The sequence below is a fragment of the Juglans regia genome, chromosome 2 (assembly GCF_001411555.2).
Source record: "Juglans regia cultivar Chandler chromosome 2, Walnut 2.0, whole genome shotgun sequence".
In the NCBI taxonomy this organism is placed as follows: domain Eukaryota; kingdom Viridiplantae; phylum Streptophyta; class Magnoliopsida; order Fagales; family Juglandaceae; genus Juglans; species Juglans regia.
Genome location: NC_049902.1, coordinates 3,665,460 through 3,685,631, shown reverse-complemented (window position 1 = coordinate 3,685,631; position 20,172 = coordinate 3,665,460). Strand labels below are relative to the sequence as shown.

At 35.1% G+C, this 20,172-nt stretch overlaps 2 protein-coding genes across 2 annotated transcripts; both read right to left on the bottom strand.

The window, feature by feature from the left end:
• Positions 1–5,031: 5,031 nt before the first annotated feature.
• LOC108999173 lies at positions 5,032–6,538 on the bottom strand. Its single transcript, XM_018975978.2, has 3 exons — positions 6,058–6,538; positions 5,788–5,942; positions 5,032–5,392 (listed from the first exon to the last, which is right to left on the bottom strand). Exons 1-3 carry the CDS (start codon positions 6,362–6,364, stop codon positions 5,279–5,281), a joined length of 576 nt encoding a protein of 191 aa, XP_018831523.1. The 5' UTR covers positions 6,365–6,538; the 3' UTR covers positions 5,032–5,278.
• A 7,087-nt stretch (positions 6,539–13,625) lies between these two features.
• LOC108999229 (nucleobase-ascorbate transporter 6) lies at positions 13,626–19,930 on the bottom strand. The gene is made up of 14 exons (XM_018976073.2): positions 19,495–19,930; positions 18,440–18,537; positions 18,163–18,339; positions 17,644–17,744; positions 17,192–17,267; positions 17,044–17,103; positions 16,720–16,904; positions 15,864–15,960; positions 15,379–15,465; positions 14,855–14,913; positions 14,669–14,760; positions 14,476–14,553; positions 14,222–14,382; positions 13,626–14,111 (listed from the first exon to the last, which is right to left on the bottom strand). The coding sequence occupies exons 1-14, from the start codon at positions 19,613–19,615 to the stop codon at positions 13,893–13,895; spliced, it is 1,611 nt and encodes a 536-aa protein (XP_018831618.1). The 5' UTR covers positions 19,616–19,930; the 3' UTR covers positions 13,626–13,892.
• Positions 19,931–20,172: the final 242 nt, after the last annotated feature.

The following is a 20,172-nucleotide window of genomic DNA, read 5'->3' as shown; positions in this document are numbered from 1 at the left end:
GACCAAAGAATTTGAAGCCCTTGTCAAAACAAACACATGGACCCTTGTACCTCCTTCCTCTATTACTAATGTTGTTGGTTGCATATGGGTATTTCGTACCAAGCTAAGACCCAATGACTCTATTGAACGAAGGAAAGCGAGGCTTGTGGCTAAAGGTTTCCACCAACAGCACGGTATTGATTATACTGAGACTTTTAGTCCTGTGGTAAAACCCTCAACCATTCGTTTAGTTTTATCTCTTGTTGTTTCTAAAGGTTGGAATCTTAGGCAAATTGACATACAAAATGCTTTTCTTCATGGCACTCTCACTGAGACTGTCTTCATACAACAACCGCAAGGATTCATTGATTCTATGCGGCCTGATTTTGTCTGCAAATTAAACAAGGCCATTTATGGTCTTAAGCAAGCTCCGAGAGCTTGGTTCTCGGAACTCAGTTCCTGGCTCCATAACTATGGTTTTGTGGCTTCTAAGGGTGACCCATCATTGTTTATTCTGCATAGAAGTAATCTCTGTATTTTTATTCTTGTATATGTGGACAATATGATTATTACATCATCCTCTAACTCTGATGTTGATCAACTACTTGATTCCTTGGGTCGTGCCTTTCCTGTCACTGATTTGGGTCATTTGTCTTATTTTCTTGGCTTAGAGCTTAATTATCTCAATGATGGTTTACTTCTTTCACAAAGAAAATACATTTTTGATTTGTTAAAGAAAACTAATCTGCTTGCTGCCAATCCAATTTCTTCTCCCATGTCTGCTTCAACTCGACTCTCTAAATTTGATTCTCCTTCTTTTGAAAATGTCACTTTGTTTCGAAGCATTGTTGGTAGTCTTCAGTACCTCTCTCTAACTCGACCTGATGTTTCATTTGTTGTTAACAAAGTTTGACAATTCATGCATGAACCAAAAAACACTCATTGGACAGCAGTAAAAAGAATTCTTAGATATCTCAAATCTACCATTAATCATGGATTGTTTCCAACAAAAGAACTGGTTTTACACTTCATCCATACTCAGATGTAGAGTGGGCTGGATGCCCTGATGATAGGAGGTCTACAGGAGGTTTCTGTATATTTTTGGGCAATCATTTGATTTTTTGGAGTTCCCGCAAGCAACATACTGATGCTCGTTCAAGTACGGAAGCTGAATACAAATCCTTGGCAAACACAACAGCAGAACTTATCTGGTTACAAACCTTGATCAAGGATCTTGGTTTCTCACTTTTTCAACCACCTGTTCTGTGGTGTGATAACCTTGGAGCAACATACTTAAGCTCCAATCAAGTGTATCACTCAAGAACCAAGCATATGGATGTGGATTTTCACTTTGTTCGAGATAGAGTAGCAGCTCCTTCAAGTTCAATTCTGCAGCAGCGAAGATCAACTTGCTAATGTGTTCACTAAGCCACTGATTTCTGATCGTTTCTTCAGTCTAAGATCGAGTCTTACTGTGATTGATACCCCAGTGGACTCGAGAGGGCGTATCAACCTTACTCAAGAAACTATACACTCAAATAAATCCAAGCTGGATAATCCAACTCAGTAGCTCTAGAAGCTTCAATACTCTTCTTTCTGTTATAACAAACTTGTCTTAGAATTACCTCTTTGTCCTCTGGACACTCATGGCCTGGTGCCTATATAAAGTATGTAAGACTCGTTGTACTAATATAATAGAGAATATATACATTGACAGAAGAATGTTTCTTTTACTTTTTATTCCTTTAACAGGGGTCAATAATTGCTGGTATATGGAAATTATTCAGGGGTTTAGATCAGATTTGTTTGTGGCTGAAGAAACAAATTGAAGAAGGGTTTTGGTCAAGATTACTACCAAAACTGTATCAGTAACTGTAAGTCTATATACATAGAGTTCTGTACAAGACATGATCTTATCAAATTACAATGAATATGTTGATTACAATAACAAAAGTACAAGTTACGCTAACAACATGATAAGATACGATATGTTTCATAGTGTCATCTGGCCGAGCTCTGATTACGATACTTGATCTGTTGCTCAGTTCCATGACCTTGTTCAATTTCAAAGACACATGGAGCTGAAGAGTCTTTACTAGTTGCAGTTGAAGTGGTTAGGACGTGCAAGCCTCTTGTAATCTCTTAAAAAAAATATATAATCGATTGTATAAAAAAGTAAATTTTTTCACGTGAATCTTTTTTTCTTTCAAATGACTTGCACATCCTGAACTTTCACATCACAATAAAGTACTTACCATTTATGCTGTACTTGGGAAAATGGTAATGCCTGGGAAGTTTCAATAGAATGCATGAATGTATTCGCGTGAACTAGTGTGATACCCCCATATGATATGGATAAAGGTAGGTGGTGTATGGGATCTCACATTGCTTGGGAATGAGAAGTTCTTGCTCTTTATAAGGTTCCAATGGGGCTCTAATTGTATCATTGACTAGTCCTTTTGGAGTATAGGCCATGTGGTTTGGGTCTTTTATTGGGGCGTTACAAATGGTATCAGAGCCTATCCCAACCAGAAATGTGGGACTTGAGCCGTGCCACCTATAATGGACAGGCCCGACGAGGACGTCGGGAGTTTAAGGGGGGTAGATTGTGATACCCCCATATGATATGGATAAGGGTAGGTGGTGTATGGGATCCCACATTGCTTGGGAAGAAGAAGTTCTTGCTCTTTATAAGGTTCCAATGGGGCTCTAATTGTATCATTGACTAGTCCTTTTGGAGTATAGGCCATATGATTTGGGTCTTCTATTGGGGCGTTACAACTAGTGCTCTGATTGTCATTATGTTGACCGATTCTCATGCAAGTGAATAAATTGACCGATTCTTGCTCATGAAGACGTTCGTGAGTGGGAGTCTATCATCTTAAAAGTCCTTTAAGTGGTCCAACACTCCTCTATCGATTTAAATTGATCCCATGAAAATAGGATCACGTGGGACACGTAATCACCGAAATTTGATGGGAATTTCGGCTATAAATACATGTGTTTGGTCCCCAAACTCACTGACTCAATTCCCTTCGGTAATACACCATCTAAATAGAGTATAGAAGAGTTTGGAAGAGCCAAACACAGTGAGAACCGAAACTTTTACAGTGAATTACATCAATGGCTGGAGGTAAGATTTCTTGGCGTTAAACCCTTTAATTCTCATTTCTAAAGTGTTATTTCGCATTAGAGAATTTTATTTAAGTCTAACACATTCAACTTCGAAAGCCATCTCCCAAGTTAAAAGTAATGGCTGCCCAGGAAAAAATAAATAAAACTTTGAAAGTCAGCAACACATGCAATAGAATATGCACTCTGCACCTTTTTAGACGGAATATGCTCTTGTGATGACTATTGATAGTTATCTTTCGTCCACTGTCAGCAACACATGCAGTAGAAAGTTGCTTTCAAACAATACGATCGTATCCAAACTGCTGTGTAGAGACAATTTACATACCAAAGCGGATTTGAAAAGATACTGTTTGTGATGAAAAAATGAGCTATTATTTGCGCTGTATTAAGATTTGTTTTACTTAAAACAATTTTATCAAAAGAAGATGCTTCTCCACAACTTAAAGAATCTGATGGCATTTTCTTTGATTGTTCAAAATAGAGCCAAGTTTCTTTGTATGATGCTATGTACGTATTTGCTAAACAAAGGCTAGAATTTGATGGCCCGCACGGAAGGAATTCTATGAACTTTACAGGATTTGAAGGAGTGCAATGCACCTGGATTCTAACTCAAAACAAAAACGCAAGCTGGATTCAATTGTCCTACTCAAATTGTAGCAATATCTCCAAGTGTAAAGAAGGGAAAGTCGGAAAGAAAAGAAGGGAAAAAAAAAAAAGGCCATCTTTTGCTTTACTAGATTTGGCGTGTCATGCTCTACGCTCCAAAGAGAAATTATTAATCATGCAAAGGGTAGTGAGGAAGATTCGCTTCTTCTCGTGCACTAAAAAAATGACAATTTGATGGCTAGCTCTCTCTAGGTCAAAAATGGACAGTCATGATTATGGCAGGTATTACGTAAAGCTTACTGTTTCTGCCAAGGAAGAAACTTCTCAAGTCAGATGCTGATGTTTTCTTCTTATAAAGCTCTTTTGTATCTTAGCGTGTTCTAGTTATGTTGCCGAGAGCTGCGCGCATGCAGAACTTGTTTTTCCTTTGCCTTTTTGGACTAGGCGCTTAGAGGATGAGCATTTGCAGAAAAACTACTGCAATTAATCTTCTTGCATTGTAGTTTATGAGATAACATGAGAATGAAAATGAAAATGTGCAAGTATGTATAGAGTTTACCAATCTTTTTAACTTTTCTTGGTTAACCAGAATGAGTGACAATTACTGACATTCGGCTGGTAGGCTTAAAGGGTCTATTGGGTATGTATTAATATTTTGATCACTTTACAATGCCTATAATTTATACTTGGTCTTCATAGAAGAAGATCAACTTTAAAAGGACATATATATATATATGTATTGCTCAGCCAACGTCTAATATACATAAACACGGACATATTGTTGATAATTCTTTCAGGCACACAACTACAGAATCTATTTTGTCATAAATGAGAAGAGAATTTGGTGAAAATCAGTTGTCTTCAGCTGTCCTGTTTCCAATTTATATCCAGTTAGACTTCCAAAGCAATGATTAGAACTTTTGGTCCTCATATTATCAGTTATCTGTTTGTTCTTCGCTCGATTCTATATATCAGAATTATTGTACGCTGGTATCGAAAAGCTGAACTTTCTGCAACTCTAAAACTATTTGTCTCTCAACTGTTTTCTGTTCTTAGGATGCATGGCTGCCCAAATGATGGAGATAGTTAGCCAGACATGACATTTAAAAGGACCATAGCAGAAACAACGCTTAATATCTGCTGCTTTTACCCTCTTCAGAAGATTTTAGTTTAACCATCATAGTGGATTCAGCTTACTAAAAATGATTTCTTCTTGTTTTTTTTTTCTTCTAAATTCTGGCCTTCTTTAATATATATATATATATATATATATATATATATATATATATATCAAGTGTTGCACTAGAGCAATTATCTATAACATGGAGTCTAATCTCATTTCAGAAAAGCACTCAATTACACTAATGTTGGATATGTGCCCCTTTGCTATACACAGCTATGCATTACATTACCCAGATCAACAATTCAAAAAAGAAGTCTTTGATCTCTCAAGATCACAATTGGCCTCCCAGAATACCCCCAAAATTATTTGTCAGAGGTTTTAGTTGTCATGCAGTAACCCCACTGCTCTTCTCTCCTTAACATGTTAAAAGCATGGTCAACTTGCAGCCTCTGAGATGCTTTGTAAAGATGGTTGCCATGTTCTTGGCCTGGCTGTTGCAGAGGTATTTGATGCTGCTGTCCTCGATCGTTGTCTCTCATGTGTTGTCACCTGATGTGTACTCATAATAATTAATGAACATATTTACGAAATTATAGCCAATAATCATCTAGCTAGCCTCTGTAAGGGAGCTCAAGCATATCATATTTATATACTCATCCAGTTCCAAGAGTTCCTAATCTTTTAAATTAGTCAGTAAATATAATATGATTAGTTTAATGTAAGTTGTCTGGGTGACATTGTACTCAAGAACTTTAATTAAACCATAAAATAAGTTAAGATACTTAACAATCAGAACCAAAGCTGACTCGAAGGATCTGATCAGGTATCTCTGCTTCAACTTGTCTTTAAAAGGGAAAAATAAAATCTAAAAAAACTAAACAAAAATTGTACAGAGATTATTCTGAAAAAAAAAAAAAAAAAATTTCTGTTTAATGAAGTTTTACATGGTTGTCCTTCACCAGTTCAGATGTTCTAGCTGCTGCTGTGTCTGGTCGTGAATCCGGCTTCTCTTTCACCACCCTCTCTGGCTTCTCTGCTGATTCTGAATAGTTTTTCTTCATCTTTGCCTGCTTCTTTGCCCGCAAACCTTTCATGACCTCTGAAACCCACAAAGAAAATTGGATTTCCATGTCAGATTAAGCACTAAACTAAGCACAGACCTCAAAAATCTCTCCCCAACAAATAATAAAAAAAAAAAAAAAACTAAAACAAACCTTGAGTGGTGATGAGTCTATAAACTTGGCCAAGAACAAGAGTGTCTGTCGGCCGGAGAAGCTTAATCCTAGTCAAACGAACCTGCTGGTTTTTGCTGTTGTGGTTGTTGTCATTATTCTTAACCTGGCATTCTTCCTTGTCATTATTAGAAGGACATAAGGTGGTGGAGATGAGAAGAGCAACATAGTGACCCGGATTCATCTTCATGATCTCATTAGCACTCACAGGCCAATAATATTTGTCCATTTTCCCACTTGGATGTTGTACCACTAATGTTGCTGCATCAATGGCTTGACAATTCCCCATCTCTCTCTCTCTCTCTCTCTCTCTCTAAAAGAAGAAGAAGAAGATACCTCTGAGAAAACAAGGAAGAAGATGAGATATGCACTGCCCTTCTTTATAGCCACTACCCACCAAGCTTTGCTATATGGGTAAAATGTCCAGATGACATCTAGATTCTAAAGTCCAGGCCTTTTTAAGCTGCAACTTCTAAGCCAATTGCAACCTGATCCCAAAAATAAAAAAACATTAATAATTTGTGCTAATCACGGTTAAACAAACAAACAGTATGGTAAGGAGGGGTAGTTTGGGGATTAAGCTATATAGAGAGTGAGACGTGTTGGTCCCACGTGAGATGATGTGGTGAGCTTTGGTTAGTGGGCTGAAGAGACAAAAGGAAGTGGGGCCAGAAGTGATGATCATCGTCTCTGCCCTTCCAAATTTCGTATACGTTTTTACATTCTTTTGTTCTATCAATCACCCTTCTGTAACGCTGTTCCGTTCCATCCAGCCTGCGAGACTGCCACGTCATCAGATTGCAAACATGGGAAACAATTTTTTTTTTTAAAGATATTTATAATTATTATCATTGCGTAATTATTTAAAATAAATAAATAAAATATAGAATTTATATAAAAAAATTAATTATTTAATAGTAAAACCCATTCTTTTTTAAAGTAATTATACAGTATTTATATACTTTATAATTATATGTAAAATTATTATTTAAAAAAAAAATTGTATAAGTAAACAAGAAAAAGTTTTAAATCCATTCATTTTAAACAGATTTAAAAAAAAAAAAAAAAAAAGCCAACGTAGAAGTAAATAAGGAAGTAGGTGGAAGAAGAAGAAAAAATAAATAAATAATTGAGGGCGCGTGAAAGAGTGGTAAAAGGCAAAGTGCAGAGACGTTTGATAAGCCTCACCGAATGACCAAACCAACCACAAGGAGCAGAGAAAGAGAAGAAAGCATGAAATTTGTGTGCAGAGAAAGGGAAAGAAAGGAAGAAATAAACGTGAGAGAGTGGCATTGGGTATTATGGTTAGGGGTGGGGCCCAATGCATGCATACATACGAAGAGCTTCCCTCGACACGTAATGAGTGCGTGTCGCGTGTGAATTCCTTTTGGGGTCCAAATGGCAAATGGCATTTATATTATAGAAATATTATTGGGAGAAGCTTCTATTTATAGCAGTTATTTTTGTATATATTATGTGTCAAAATCTATACTACACATTTTTTAAATTTAAAATTAGAGATGAATGAGAGAGAGAGCTGATGAGAGAGAGGAAATGAGAGAGAGATCAGAGATGAGAGAGAGAGCAGAGAGGGGAGAGAGAGAGAGAGAGCAGAGATGAGAGAGAGAGCGGAGATGATGAGAGAGATCGAGATGAACAGATAGGAGAGAGAGAGAGAGAGAGAGCGGAGATGATGAGAGAGAGTTGATGAGAGAGAGATGCTGGTGAGAGAGAGATGAGAGAGAGAGAGAGAAGCCGCTGCGTTTGAAGGAAGAAAAAAAAAAACAAGTGGATGAGAGGCATCCACGTAGTATGTGCATTGTGTGCACCACTATAGTGGATGCTCTCTAGCATTTCTCTATATTATATTGTATGGTACAATTCGAAACAATATTTGTTAAATTTATTGTGTCAAAATCTCAAATTTTAATATAATTTATTAACATAACGGATCGTATCATGTTAATCTGTTTTGACTCGTTAGTGAATACTACGAAATATGTTAACACGACACGACTCAATCCGTTTCAACTCGTTTATGTAAAAGGGTTAAACAGACTCGAAATTAACTCGTTTGACCTAATTAAGTTTAACATAATTTTATATATATTTTAAAATCACAATATCTATAAAAAAAATTAAAAAAACTAACTACAAATCTAAAATTACAATCCAAACAATAAAAATATCGAAACTAAAATCCTAATAATTTTACTTTTAGGTAAAAAGCTACAATTATAACTTTAACTTTCTTAACGGGTTGACCCGTTAACAATCGTGTCTTAACGGATCAACTCATTTTAATCTGACTAAATCCAAATCTGTTATTATCGTGTCGTGTTCGTGTTGAGTCAACAATTCATGACATATTGCCACCCCTAGCAAATGCAAAAGCCTCTTCTTTTTTAATAAAAAAAAAAAACTATTAAATTAAATTAGAGATGTGATTCATGTGAATAAAAAGAAGATTTTATTTATAAAATTTACAATTTTTATTTTTAAAACTTAAATTATATATAAGCAATGTGGAATACAAAGGCCTTAACTTATAAAAGAATGCGCTGGGATGGGATGGGTTGTGATGTACAAAAATTTCTTTGCAAGTCTTGAAGGGAAATGGGGGTAAAAAAATAAAGAAATGGACAATCAACCATAGATTCAAGCCCATGTTCTTGCCTTAAAGCCAAGGAACAGATTGCAAAAAGCAATTTAATTTGATCCAACAAATGGATGGATTGATTGTGGCATTAAGACACAACTAATAGAAAGATTGCCTCCTTAAAGACGACTTGATAGATTTTATGAAAAAAATAAATTTTAAAAATTTCATTACAAAAATAATAATAGATAAATATTATTCACAAAAATATTATCATCATAAATCTAAAATGTATATTAAGTTGTGTTTTTAGAATTTTATTTTTATGCGTATGTAGCAAATTATCGAGATCTAAATTTATATATAGTTAGTTATATTTTCTGAATTTTTAACCTCTTTTTTATTTTACATAAATGTGTTACGCGATAGAAAAATTAGCCCTCCTAAAAAAAATTGTTTGTTCTGCCACTAAATAGAGTAATGTTTTCTGATTAAAACCTGATAGAAAGTTGTTCTGCCTTGTTCACTTTCACAAAAAAATTATTACTATTTTTTTAAATTTTCATACAAAATAAAATAAACAATTCAACTTTTTCAAATTTTAAAATAAAAATAATATTAAAAAAATATATTCTAACAATATTTTATTCAACCTTCAACTTTTATCTCAACTAATCATATCTCATATGTGAAAACAAATCTTACATTGTAACCTTTTTGTATAAAAAAAATTATAAAGAAAGAGATGAGAATATTAAAAGAATAATTCTACTCATTATCCTTACATCACACACTATACATAATTTTTTTATCTTTTTTTAATTTTCCCTTAACAATTATGCGGTAGAGAGATGATTAGTAGAACAACTCAATTAGTTTAGTAGGAATAAAACCAAACATAATTTTAAAAATTCTAAAAATAAATAAAAATAAATGTGGTGGATGGAATGATGAATAGTAAATCTCAATTAAAAATGATAGGATGACAAAATCCTTCATTTTTTTTTATAAAGGGGATGTTGGGGCGGTTTCGAATCCAAATTTTCCATTTGAAAAACTGAGCTATCTTGGCAAAATCCTATCATTTTAACTAACTTATACTTGCAAAATATATTATTTATTTGGGAAGAAAATTTAATTCCATTTTGGCATCATATCAGCTTTTATATTGAGTCAACAACATTGGAAGATATTTAATACAATCCCAAAAATTAAAATAATTCAGTCAGAGGAGCACTATTTTGCTCAGGAAAAAAAAAAAAAAAAGTATCGATGTGCATACATAAATTCAAATAGTTTACAGTCACCCAAATATTTTATAAAAATAAACTTATAATTTAACGTGGATTCATGTTTATTTTATAATCTAACACGCATTATATCAAATCACGTCAGTTTGTGAGTTTATTTTTATAAAAAAATTTTATAGTTAAATCATTTCTCTATAAATTATATATAGATGGCTTTTCCAAAAACTAACTTAATTTAGTTATGGTCCCCCCAACTCTTTAAATTCCTATAATCTCATCCCTCCCCAATACAGAAGTTCCATATTAAGTGGTTCAAACTGAGAACACACAAATTGATACCAGATCAAGTGGTGGAGCCACCACATCCACTGTCCCATTTTCTGACTTTGAATTTTCTTACTAAGCTCTTTTGACATTTTATTATTTGGTCCCACTTTTATCTGTGTCACACCACATGTCCAATCACACTAACTTAAGATCTTAGGTTGTATCAAAAAATAAATAAATGAAATCATAAATTTCTGAAATAATATCTTCCCCCTTTATATTTTATTTATTTTGAATTTGATCTCCCTAATTAAACCTTTTTATTTTACTTTTTATTATTATTATTATTATGGTTGATTATTTTACTCTATCTTCTGAAACAAAAGGACCTGCTAGATTTAACAATAGAATGGCCAGCAAATCCTTGGCCCATGTGAAATCAATCTAACCACATGCCAAATTGTACTTTTCAATATCTTGAAAGATTTGTCAGGCTTTAATTTCTTTTTCCCCTAAGCTGCAAGAAGTCATTTTGAAGTGGTTACCAGCATAAAGTAAGAGTTGTAAGCAACCAAATCCAGTGAGCATGGAAAGTTTCGACATCTATCTTGGAAACAGAGAGATGGATTGATTCTGCTTCAACTGGAAGACAACAACAGTAATTATTCAAGATCAATCAACTTTGACTCTTGTAGATCTTTGAATCTCATAATGTACAAAGCTGAAATCTTTGATTAATCTTATTTTGAGAGAAAAGAGAAGTTGTTATATTGAGAAAAATTTTAGATATAAGTCTTATATTTCTGTACATTATTTAAAAATATGTGATTTTACGAAATATGAACTATGAAATATGAAGATAAAAAAATAAAATTACATATTTTTAAGTGGTGTGTAGGAGTGTAAGACTTATGTGTAGTACGACTCTTATATTGAAGGCTAGTCATATTAGGAGCTTCCGGACATTAGAGTCTTTAAGAAGTAATCCCTAATTAATGAGATTTGAGTAGTTTCATGAGAGAAAAGTAGGGAAAATCAATAATAAGAGCACAGAAAATAGAACACTTTTGTCCACTAAATGCTAACCCAATTTGATCAGCCAAAATCCCAGAAAGCATTTGTTAATACTCAAGTGTATCTACTAGCCATGTGAAAGGGCTTCCAAGTTCCAACCTTAAATGATGCACTTTTTCCATACCCAAAATGTTACTGAAGGTGGTGGGCTACAGACATTAAATATTTCAAGAAAGATCTTAACCTTCTTTTGCACAGCATCTCCACAGCCATATATTTTATAAGAAAAGTTCAACCTTTCCATTATTTGTGCTTTGATTTGGGTATAAAACTAGTGGGTAGCATTTAGTTCCTCCTCCTTTTCATGAATTGAATTAGTTGGGTGCAACATTTGTGGGTCCCATTGTCATTACTTTGGCATTTAACATTCTGATCAGAACTTCCTCACCAAACAGCATGGAGAGACTATTGTTGTGAGTAGATTATTTTTGTCTCTTTCACCTTTATGTACTTAGAAAACTTGATACAAGCCAAGAAGTTAGCCCAGTGAATCATTTATATATATATATATATATATATATTTGTGCTTGGGTCCTTGGAGAAAAAACAAACACAGATGCAAACAAATAACAGAATGTTTTGTCAGATTAGAGTTTCAAATTTAGGTTCAGATTCATCTTAACTTGGAGAACAGCAATCAATCTGGTGGTTAACATCTCACTAAAAAACTATCATGTTTTGACATGATTATAGCAAGTAATGACAACTATAATAATTATGTTGTTTGCTCTTCCATGAGCATTCTTTGATCATTTGACCTGTACTAACCATCTAATTAGTGGATAGTTAAATAAACTATCCAGAAGTTCTGCTAACAAAATGGTTGAGCACTGAGCTTATTTTCTGGGAAGGTAGAAAAGGAGGATAGATAGATTTTTCAATAAGTTAGTATTATCCTTTTAACATTTCTAAAATGGGACACAGAAAAGATTTTCACCATACCACCAGTTGCAGAAGCAGCATCGGCTTCAGCTATTCTAATCAACTTCTTGTTTACCACTTTTCTAGCCACTTGAATAGTCAATACCATTGGGGTCCTTCTCAGCAAGGAGAAACAGTGTTTACAAGACAAGCAAACTTATATAGTAGATTCATGTTTACTCAAAATGGACTTAAAAACCTATGACTGCAGATAATTCTATTGGCCATTAGAAATTACTCTAAACATGCAAGTTGATTCAGCTTTCAATCAACAAGGGATAAAAAAAAAAATCCCATCTTTATCAGGATTGGGGCGTTTTTACAAATTTTAAATTGTTTCAGCAATTGATATGATACATTTTAAATAGTTTTATAAGTCAATCAATTAAATAAAAAAATTACTTAAAATGTGGCAAATTAACGGATGTGATTGGAAAAGATAAATTTCAAAATGAAAAACAGCATTTCTTTTTAAAAATTACTCCTTATATTTTTCAAGACACATTACTCAACTTCAGAACATTTTTCTGTGCTTATGGTCCATAGAGAGACCTTTCTTTCTTTGAATGAAAGGTCCCAATAATTAGGAGAATCTATCGTAATGAGACAATTGTTAAAGTAGGGTGGTCAAGTTCTTGTGGATTGTATAGTTTGTTTCCACGTACTCATTTCAACCATTTAAAATAAAGCAAAAAAAAAAGCTTTAATATGGTTATTCAAGCCTCCAGGCATAGAAATGTCCCCCTTGGCTGCTGCATCACAATTCTCTTGTCATTGGGTCGATTGGACTTTAAAAAGGTAAGGGAGGAGGTAGTTGATCTGTCACAATTCATGCAGATTAGGAGGACTCTCTCACCATATTTAAATGAGAAGTGACTCTCATCAATTGTAGGGTACTCCCCTGTTCTCTGATTTGTTGAGAAATGGCATGCCAAATAATACCAATTCTATTCTCAAACCTGACACGCTGCATAATTGTAGCCACACCAGAGTGTCGTCATACAGCTCTGAAGATTCGTGTTCATCCTCTATATCTCACTACTTCAATTTGGTCACATCGCCATTTTTAACTTTAAAAAAGCGTGACACAATAACATAAATAATGATAAATATTAAAACTCTGAGAATCATAATGATCTATTTGCAACCACGGCTGTCATCTTCATCCATTATGCTTATTAGTTTTTTTTTTTTTTTTTTTTATATATAGATAAAAGTATTCGGATCTCTAAAGTTAATAAACTTGACCCATGACACAAGATTAACCCATTTTAAAGCATTTTACAAGAACAATGCAAGGACACATGAACATAATTTTCAGGCGGCGGCGGCTTTCAAATCATGCAGCTGAAATATGATTCAAAATCAAATATTTTTTAACTGCTAGGCAGAGAGTAACTGATGATTGTAAAAGAAAATCAGGAGAGAGTATAGAGGAATGGAGAGAAATAAAACTGCTTCATAACTAGTTCAAACCTGGTTGGTTCTGCCATTGGATTTACAGAAAAGAGAACGATCAAATAAATGTTCTAAGGCATCCTATAAAGGAAAACACTATCTTATACTGCTGTAGCATGTAACAAGATTCACAGGTAATGGAAATAACAACAATTTATAACATGATCACTGAACCGACAAAGTGCTTTAGAGAACTTTCAATAGAGTAATTTCTGATAAGAAGATCTTATAACTTAGCGATGCTTGTCTCACACAGATGGGAAATACTTGTTCAGATTGAAGGGTAGCGAATAAAACTCATCGGTCCTTGGATCACTCTTGTAGGTTCTGAACTTGTCCCACCAATGTTTACCTCTGTCTTTCCTGATTCCGCTATCCTTCCGATGCAGAGTGTTGTCTAGGAAATATGCCAAGCAGGCCGCAACGAAAGCTTCTGATGATAGAGGGACATTTACAATATCGTTGAACTGCCAATACAAGGAAAATGCTCGTTAGTGGAGCTCAAAACCTATGACTTGATTTTAAGAAAAGCTAGCTAGATCAGGATGGATTCAGGGTTGACATATGTCATCCATACCCATCTTGCGCCTGTGTGGACTGGACCATAGCCATTGACGGCAGTGTACTCATTGAAGTACTGTGGCACAGACAAGCCCATGAAGACAGAGAAACCCAAGATGAACTTTGTTCTGAAGCTGTTTAGGTTGCAGAACTGAAGAAAGCTAAGGCCCCCCGCACCTGCAGATGCACGAGAAGCATAACTAAGAATGATGATAATAAATCAGGTGTCAGCATCTCTGATTGTTAACCTCTTAAATTAGGGAGACATACCCACGTAAGCAAAGAAAAGGCAGTACAGGGCAGCAACAATGGGTCCTGGGATTGAAGCAAAGACTGCTCCAAATTTCCCTGTCCAATGAGAAGTTGACAGGTTAACAGGTGCAAAATTTTTGGAAAGACGCTAATTGAAAAATTATTTTCAATTTTCATACATTTTAGACTATCTTGTACATCAACAACTTACCAAGAATGGAAAAGAAAATCATGAATCCAGCAGCTATTTGCACAACCCTTCGGCTACCCACACGAGTCAAGGCCAAAAGACCAGCGTTCTCTCTGTACATAAGCCAAGCAAAGTTTTCAGATCTTGCTTTCACTAGATTAGAATAGAATAGTCAATAGCATAGATGCTCCCTATTTCGAGTCTTACACAGATACTGAGGACCCATTCACAGTTCCAAACAACCCAGAAATTAGGATGCCAACTCCCTGAGAGCAAAAACAATTAACACACGATAAGATTCCCATTTTCACTTGAAACCAAACCTTAGGAAACTTGCAGAATGGTATTTGGCCATTTTGTTTGACCTAGAGGAGTATTATGCTAATAGAAAAGTCACATAGCCCAAGTACCAGAATTAATTGTAGCCTTCAGCAACCAACCCCATATAGTGGATGAAGGGGAAGCATTAACATGCATCTTTTTTTTTATGATTACATTGGCATACATTCTTTAAAGCAAAATGCCTAGTGCAATTTCCTGTTTTGTCTCTTGTTCTCCTTATAAATGATTATATTTTTTTTTACACCAGTAGAGAATTTGCAATTCTGTTTCTTCTTTATGTGCATGTGATATGCCCGTGTGAGATCAGGAATCGTCTGCTGGGTGGGGGATTTTGCATTTTCAAGCATGTCAAATGACACAAAATATAAGGGACAATCCTTTCTAATTACCTGCCAACCAACTCCACGGCTGAGAATGGAAGGTGGCAACATAGTCGCACTTCCAAACCTTGATACCGCAATGAAAGCACCGGTGGACTGCTCAAATCAACCGACATATATCAGAAATGACTAAACCTCAAGAGATCAAATAACACAAACATCATTAGAGATAATGATGTTCAGGTGATGCAATATTTTTCTTGATTGGTAGATAATGAAATATTAGTGTGCAATAAGAATTTCTGACTCTGCAACATTGTAATGCTTGATTTAAGGTTAAAAGGTTAATATTCAATTTAAAGATATCATGGATCCCGACTGATGAGGAATATATAGTCTTTCATAAACGAGTTCAAATGAAAGGCAAAAGAAATAATTGCAAGAGTACAAATACAATAAGTGCAAGGAAAAAAAACAAAAAAAAACCTATTATGCATTTTGGTACCAAGTTTGAAGCACTCTAAAGAAGAAGAATAAAAAGAAAGAAAGCACACCTCTACAAGAGCAACAAAAGAAGCCATCATCATGGCAAAGGCTTCACCAGCATCAAAGGAAGGAGTTCCCCATTGAAAGGGATATGGAACTCGTATCCTGCAAACCCAAACTCCAAAATTGAGTCCATCAAATGGAAACACTAATTTATGTTTGTAAAGCAATCCTGAGGTTGTAATCAAAAGATAATTAAATAAATACCACCTATATGCTAGATTACAGTTCAATTCAATAACTTTGCGTCCAGCAATACAAGTTAAAGATAATAACTAAACTGAAATTAATTGTATACCAACTAATTGGTTTCAGCTCTATGAATTTTTCTAAAAACTAATAGGGGTTGGTAACTTAAGCCATAATTTTCTAAAAGTACTTCTGGAAGATAGTTCACAGTTTACAATGCAGAAAAACAATGTTTGGCTATTTGTTTGAACACAGCAACCGTTTTGAACAAATCATCTATGCAGAAACTCAAATGACCCCCCCACCACCAAATGAAAAAGGAGGAATTTCTCCTCATAGTCCATGTAACAAATGCCCAAAATTTAGCTTTGGTTTACGAATAAAAGAAATTACCGAACCCGTTTCCTACAAGCACCAGAGAGTAACAATTGAACAACTAAGTTTAATTGAAAGAGTTTTGGTGCATACTTCATCGAACAAATTGAAAGTTGTGAAAATAGAGGACTAAGATCTATAACCAGCTTGAGATAAGGGATTTCCATGAACCATTAAATAGATCCATCACATAGAGCCAAATGTCAAGGCCTCATACTTCATGATTCAATAATCAAACTATCAGTTTTCACAGAATAGATTCTTAAACGAGCAATTTCTTTAATGAAACAATCCCCTTACCATGGAGCACCACTTATAAGTCCAGCACGATCAGTACGACAGCTTGCTTGTGTTTTTGGTGCTGCACCATTATACGCCCCACCTACAGTGAGTAGGTGAGCATAGATCCAAACAATCACCACGGAGAAAATGACCGCAAACCGGTCATAGAAGTGTCTTCCAGAATGTAGCAAATGGGGCATGTACTGCATAAAAAGGCATTAAAATAACAATAACCATTACTCTGAAGGTTCCAGACAAAATTCACAGAAATGCAAGAGATCAAAATACATAAGAAATTTAAAACCATGAGAACTGAGTGTCTGAAATGTATGAGATCAGTACCTGTGAAATAAAAACTAATATAATAAGCTCTGGCAGCCCAATCTCCACACATTTTGCAACCTAGAGATTCATGACAAGAGTCAGCATCCAAGAGTAACTCACAATCTAGCGTATTCGTGAGTGCACATTGCAGCAAAAGCAAACTTACCCCAGGAAAACCTAACTCGAAAAGCCCAAATCCAACTAATGCTACCAAAGGAACAGCTGAAAGTGGACTTAAGAACCTGAAGAACAGATATGTCAAACAAAATAACTTTACAGATTGCAGTAAGAACATAGTCACAACCGAGTATTCAGTTATCTGGCTTGAGCAGACTCCTTTGGAGAAAATGTTTTAAGTGCATCTGTGTGAAGCTGACAAGATAAATAAATCTCTGTTCCAGAGATCGGTTTGATTCAGAGAACTGAAGTGCAATTAATATTAACCATAAAAATCAATGCATGAAACATAACATATACTTGCATTTTTTTTTTTTTTTTTTTTTATAAGTGGTTGCACTTTACACAATGTCCAACCAAACAGAATCTAGCCAACTAAAATCATACACAATGTCTAAGGATTTTTTTCAAATAATGTAATTGTGTAGGCTTTGAACTAACCTTGTAACATTGCGCCACAGGCCACTGAAGCCTAGGACAATCTGAAGAGTAGAAGCAACAATAAGAGCACCCTGGATTGCTCGCATTATCCTCTTAAATTTCTGTATGGGCAAGGAGAGTTAAGGTGACATGGTTACAACTAAGCTAGTGCAACATCAAAAAGATTTATTCCATGTCTGACTGCATGATTTTTATCTTCCTCTTTACTTTTCCAAACGGATTATAATTAGAACATTTAAACTATTTAATATGTAAATATGCTCGAATGCATGACATCCCTCTTCCTCTTTACATTTCAGCCAATTACAATAAGAATCTTTTCACCATATAGATTTCTGGCAGTGATTGTACGCCTATCCAATTTAGGGGAAATAAAGACAATTATTTCTAGCAATTTCATGTGCTGCATACTAGTCATGTACCACACTTGCACTAATCATGTACGCTATATTAACAAGCAATTCAGCAACTTATAAAAAGACCATCAACTATTATGGGATGGGTTTGAGATCACAAAACCTCTATAGGGTCTGCAACATTGCTGAATCGACCAGAAAGGATGATAGAAATTGTGGTCGGGACAAAGGTATATGACCCTCCAATGACCGCAGGCAGCCGACTCCCAAATAATGACTGCAGCAACGTGTTCAAACCAGCAACAAAGAGTAGGGTTTGGATCACCTTTGCCTTCTCCTCCTACAATAAGGGCGTGTCACAATTATTTGAGAAACCTAGAATAAAAGTACCAATATTTAATTGAAATCAACAATTTTTCAAATGTTTTTTGGAGGCTTACATTTCCACCTCCCATTTGGGGAACCAGAGCAGTGGGGATAAGAACCGTAGTGCCAAGCATCACAAGATAGTGTTGAAACCCAAGAAGGATAGCTTCAGCTGCATCATTTCCCATATTAGTAAAGCCTTTAATGGTTTGCAGTTGAAAGCAATGGAGAAACTTTGGAACTAGAGGTACTGATGTAATTTGAAAATAAGAAATTATCCAATCTCTGAACTGTGACAACGTATTTGAAATAACTTTTTTAAGTAGATGAAAATGGCAAAACGCAGATTAGGATAGCCATCCCCAAATGGTCAGAAAGAGGCATTCTTGCATTGAACCGTGTAAACCGTAGTCTAATGAACCAGAGAAAAAGAAAGAAAGAAAAATCCGAACTTTTTTTTTTTTTTTTTTTAAATAAGTGAAAAATCCGAACATAAAAACTAGAGAAAAACTCTTAACAGGATAGTTTTTTTATAAGTAAACGAAATGGAACTAAAATGGCTGCAACCAACTCAGAATTAGGCATACAGCATGCAATCTAGTGACTGAAAGCCAAATACAAGATCCCGTAACAGTACAGAAAAGCACCAACAATTAAAAAATAAATAAATCAGTAAAAACTTCCCAGCAAATAAAAAGTACACAAGTTCAGCGGAAAGCAGTTCGTCAAAAGGCGGGGGTGGGGGTGGGGCTGGGGGTGGGGGGGAAACAGAATCAGAATTTTTCAGTGCAAGGATGAGGTTTATTTAAAATTAATGGAACAATACTTTTTTGAAAAGAGGGTGTATCGGCCAGAGAAAAAGAGAGAACTCAGAAAAGATACTTTTGAACGGTTAAGCATAGAGATGGCGTATCTGTAATCAGACTAACTTATAACAAAGCCTACTTTGGATATACCAGATAGATTCAGAAGAATCAGATTTAGAAACTACAACCCACCATGACTAATCTAACACTTAACTTCCAAAAATGAAACAGTAATTCAGAATCCAAGTTAGAAAGTATGAACCCAGAAAGAAAAAGGAACTCGTGTGTGGATGTCAAAGAGAGAGAGAGAAAGAGAGACTCACGCCATGGAGGTGGACTGGTAATGCAGTAGTAGATGTTGGGTAGCTGATCCTTCGGTGGGTGTGGCTGTGGCTCCTCTGCTTTTCCACCCCCACCACCTCCTCCTCCTCCTCCTCCTGCCATTGATCTCTTTCTTACTCGAACTTTCTCTCTCTACAAAACTCTCTAAAGAACAGAGAACTTACAAGCACAAGTTACTATAAAGGAGCTCCACAAAACCCAGATCTTAAATCTAGCGGAAACCACTAAAATGAGCTTCGAATCCAGAAAAGTAAACAGTCAATAACACGAGGGAGAGGACCCATGAGATTGAACACACGGAAACCCACTAAATATAAAGAAGAAGTAAATAACAGAGGTGTTTAACCGTTGCAAGAGAACGAAAAGGAAGTGGAAAATGATAGTGTAGGTTCGTAACTAGAGGGTTCTGATAGAGTTATTATAATAGTTAAGGTTAGACAATGGACTTACAGTAATTGAAGGAAAATAATACTGTTCAGGAAAAGAAAAATGAAGAGAAATAATAATAAAATGGGACCAAAGAAAGGCAAAGACAGCTACTTTTTAAAATCTTTCTGAAGCAAAATCAAGTAGGCAAAAGGCCTTTTAGAAAGTAAATAATTCCTATATGTACTTCCCCTCACCTAAAATGCACTATGGAGTGAATTTTTTTTTTTTTT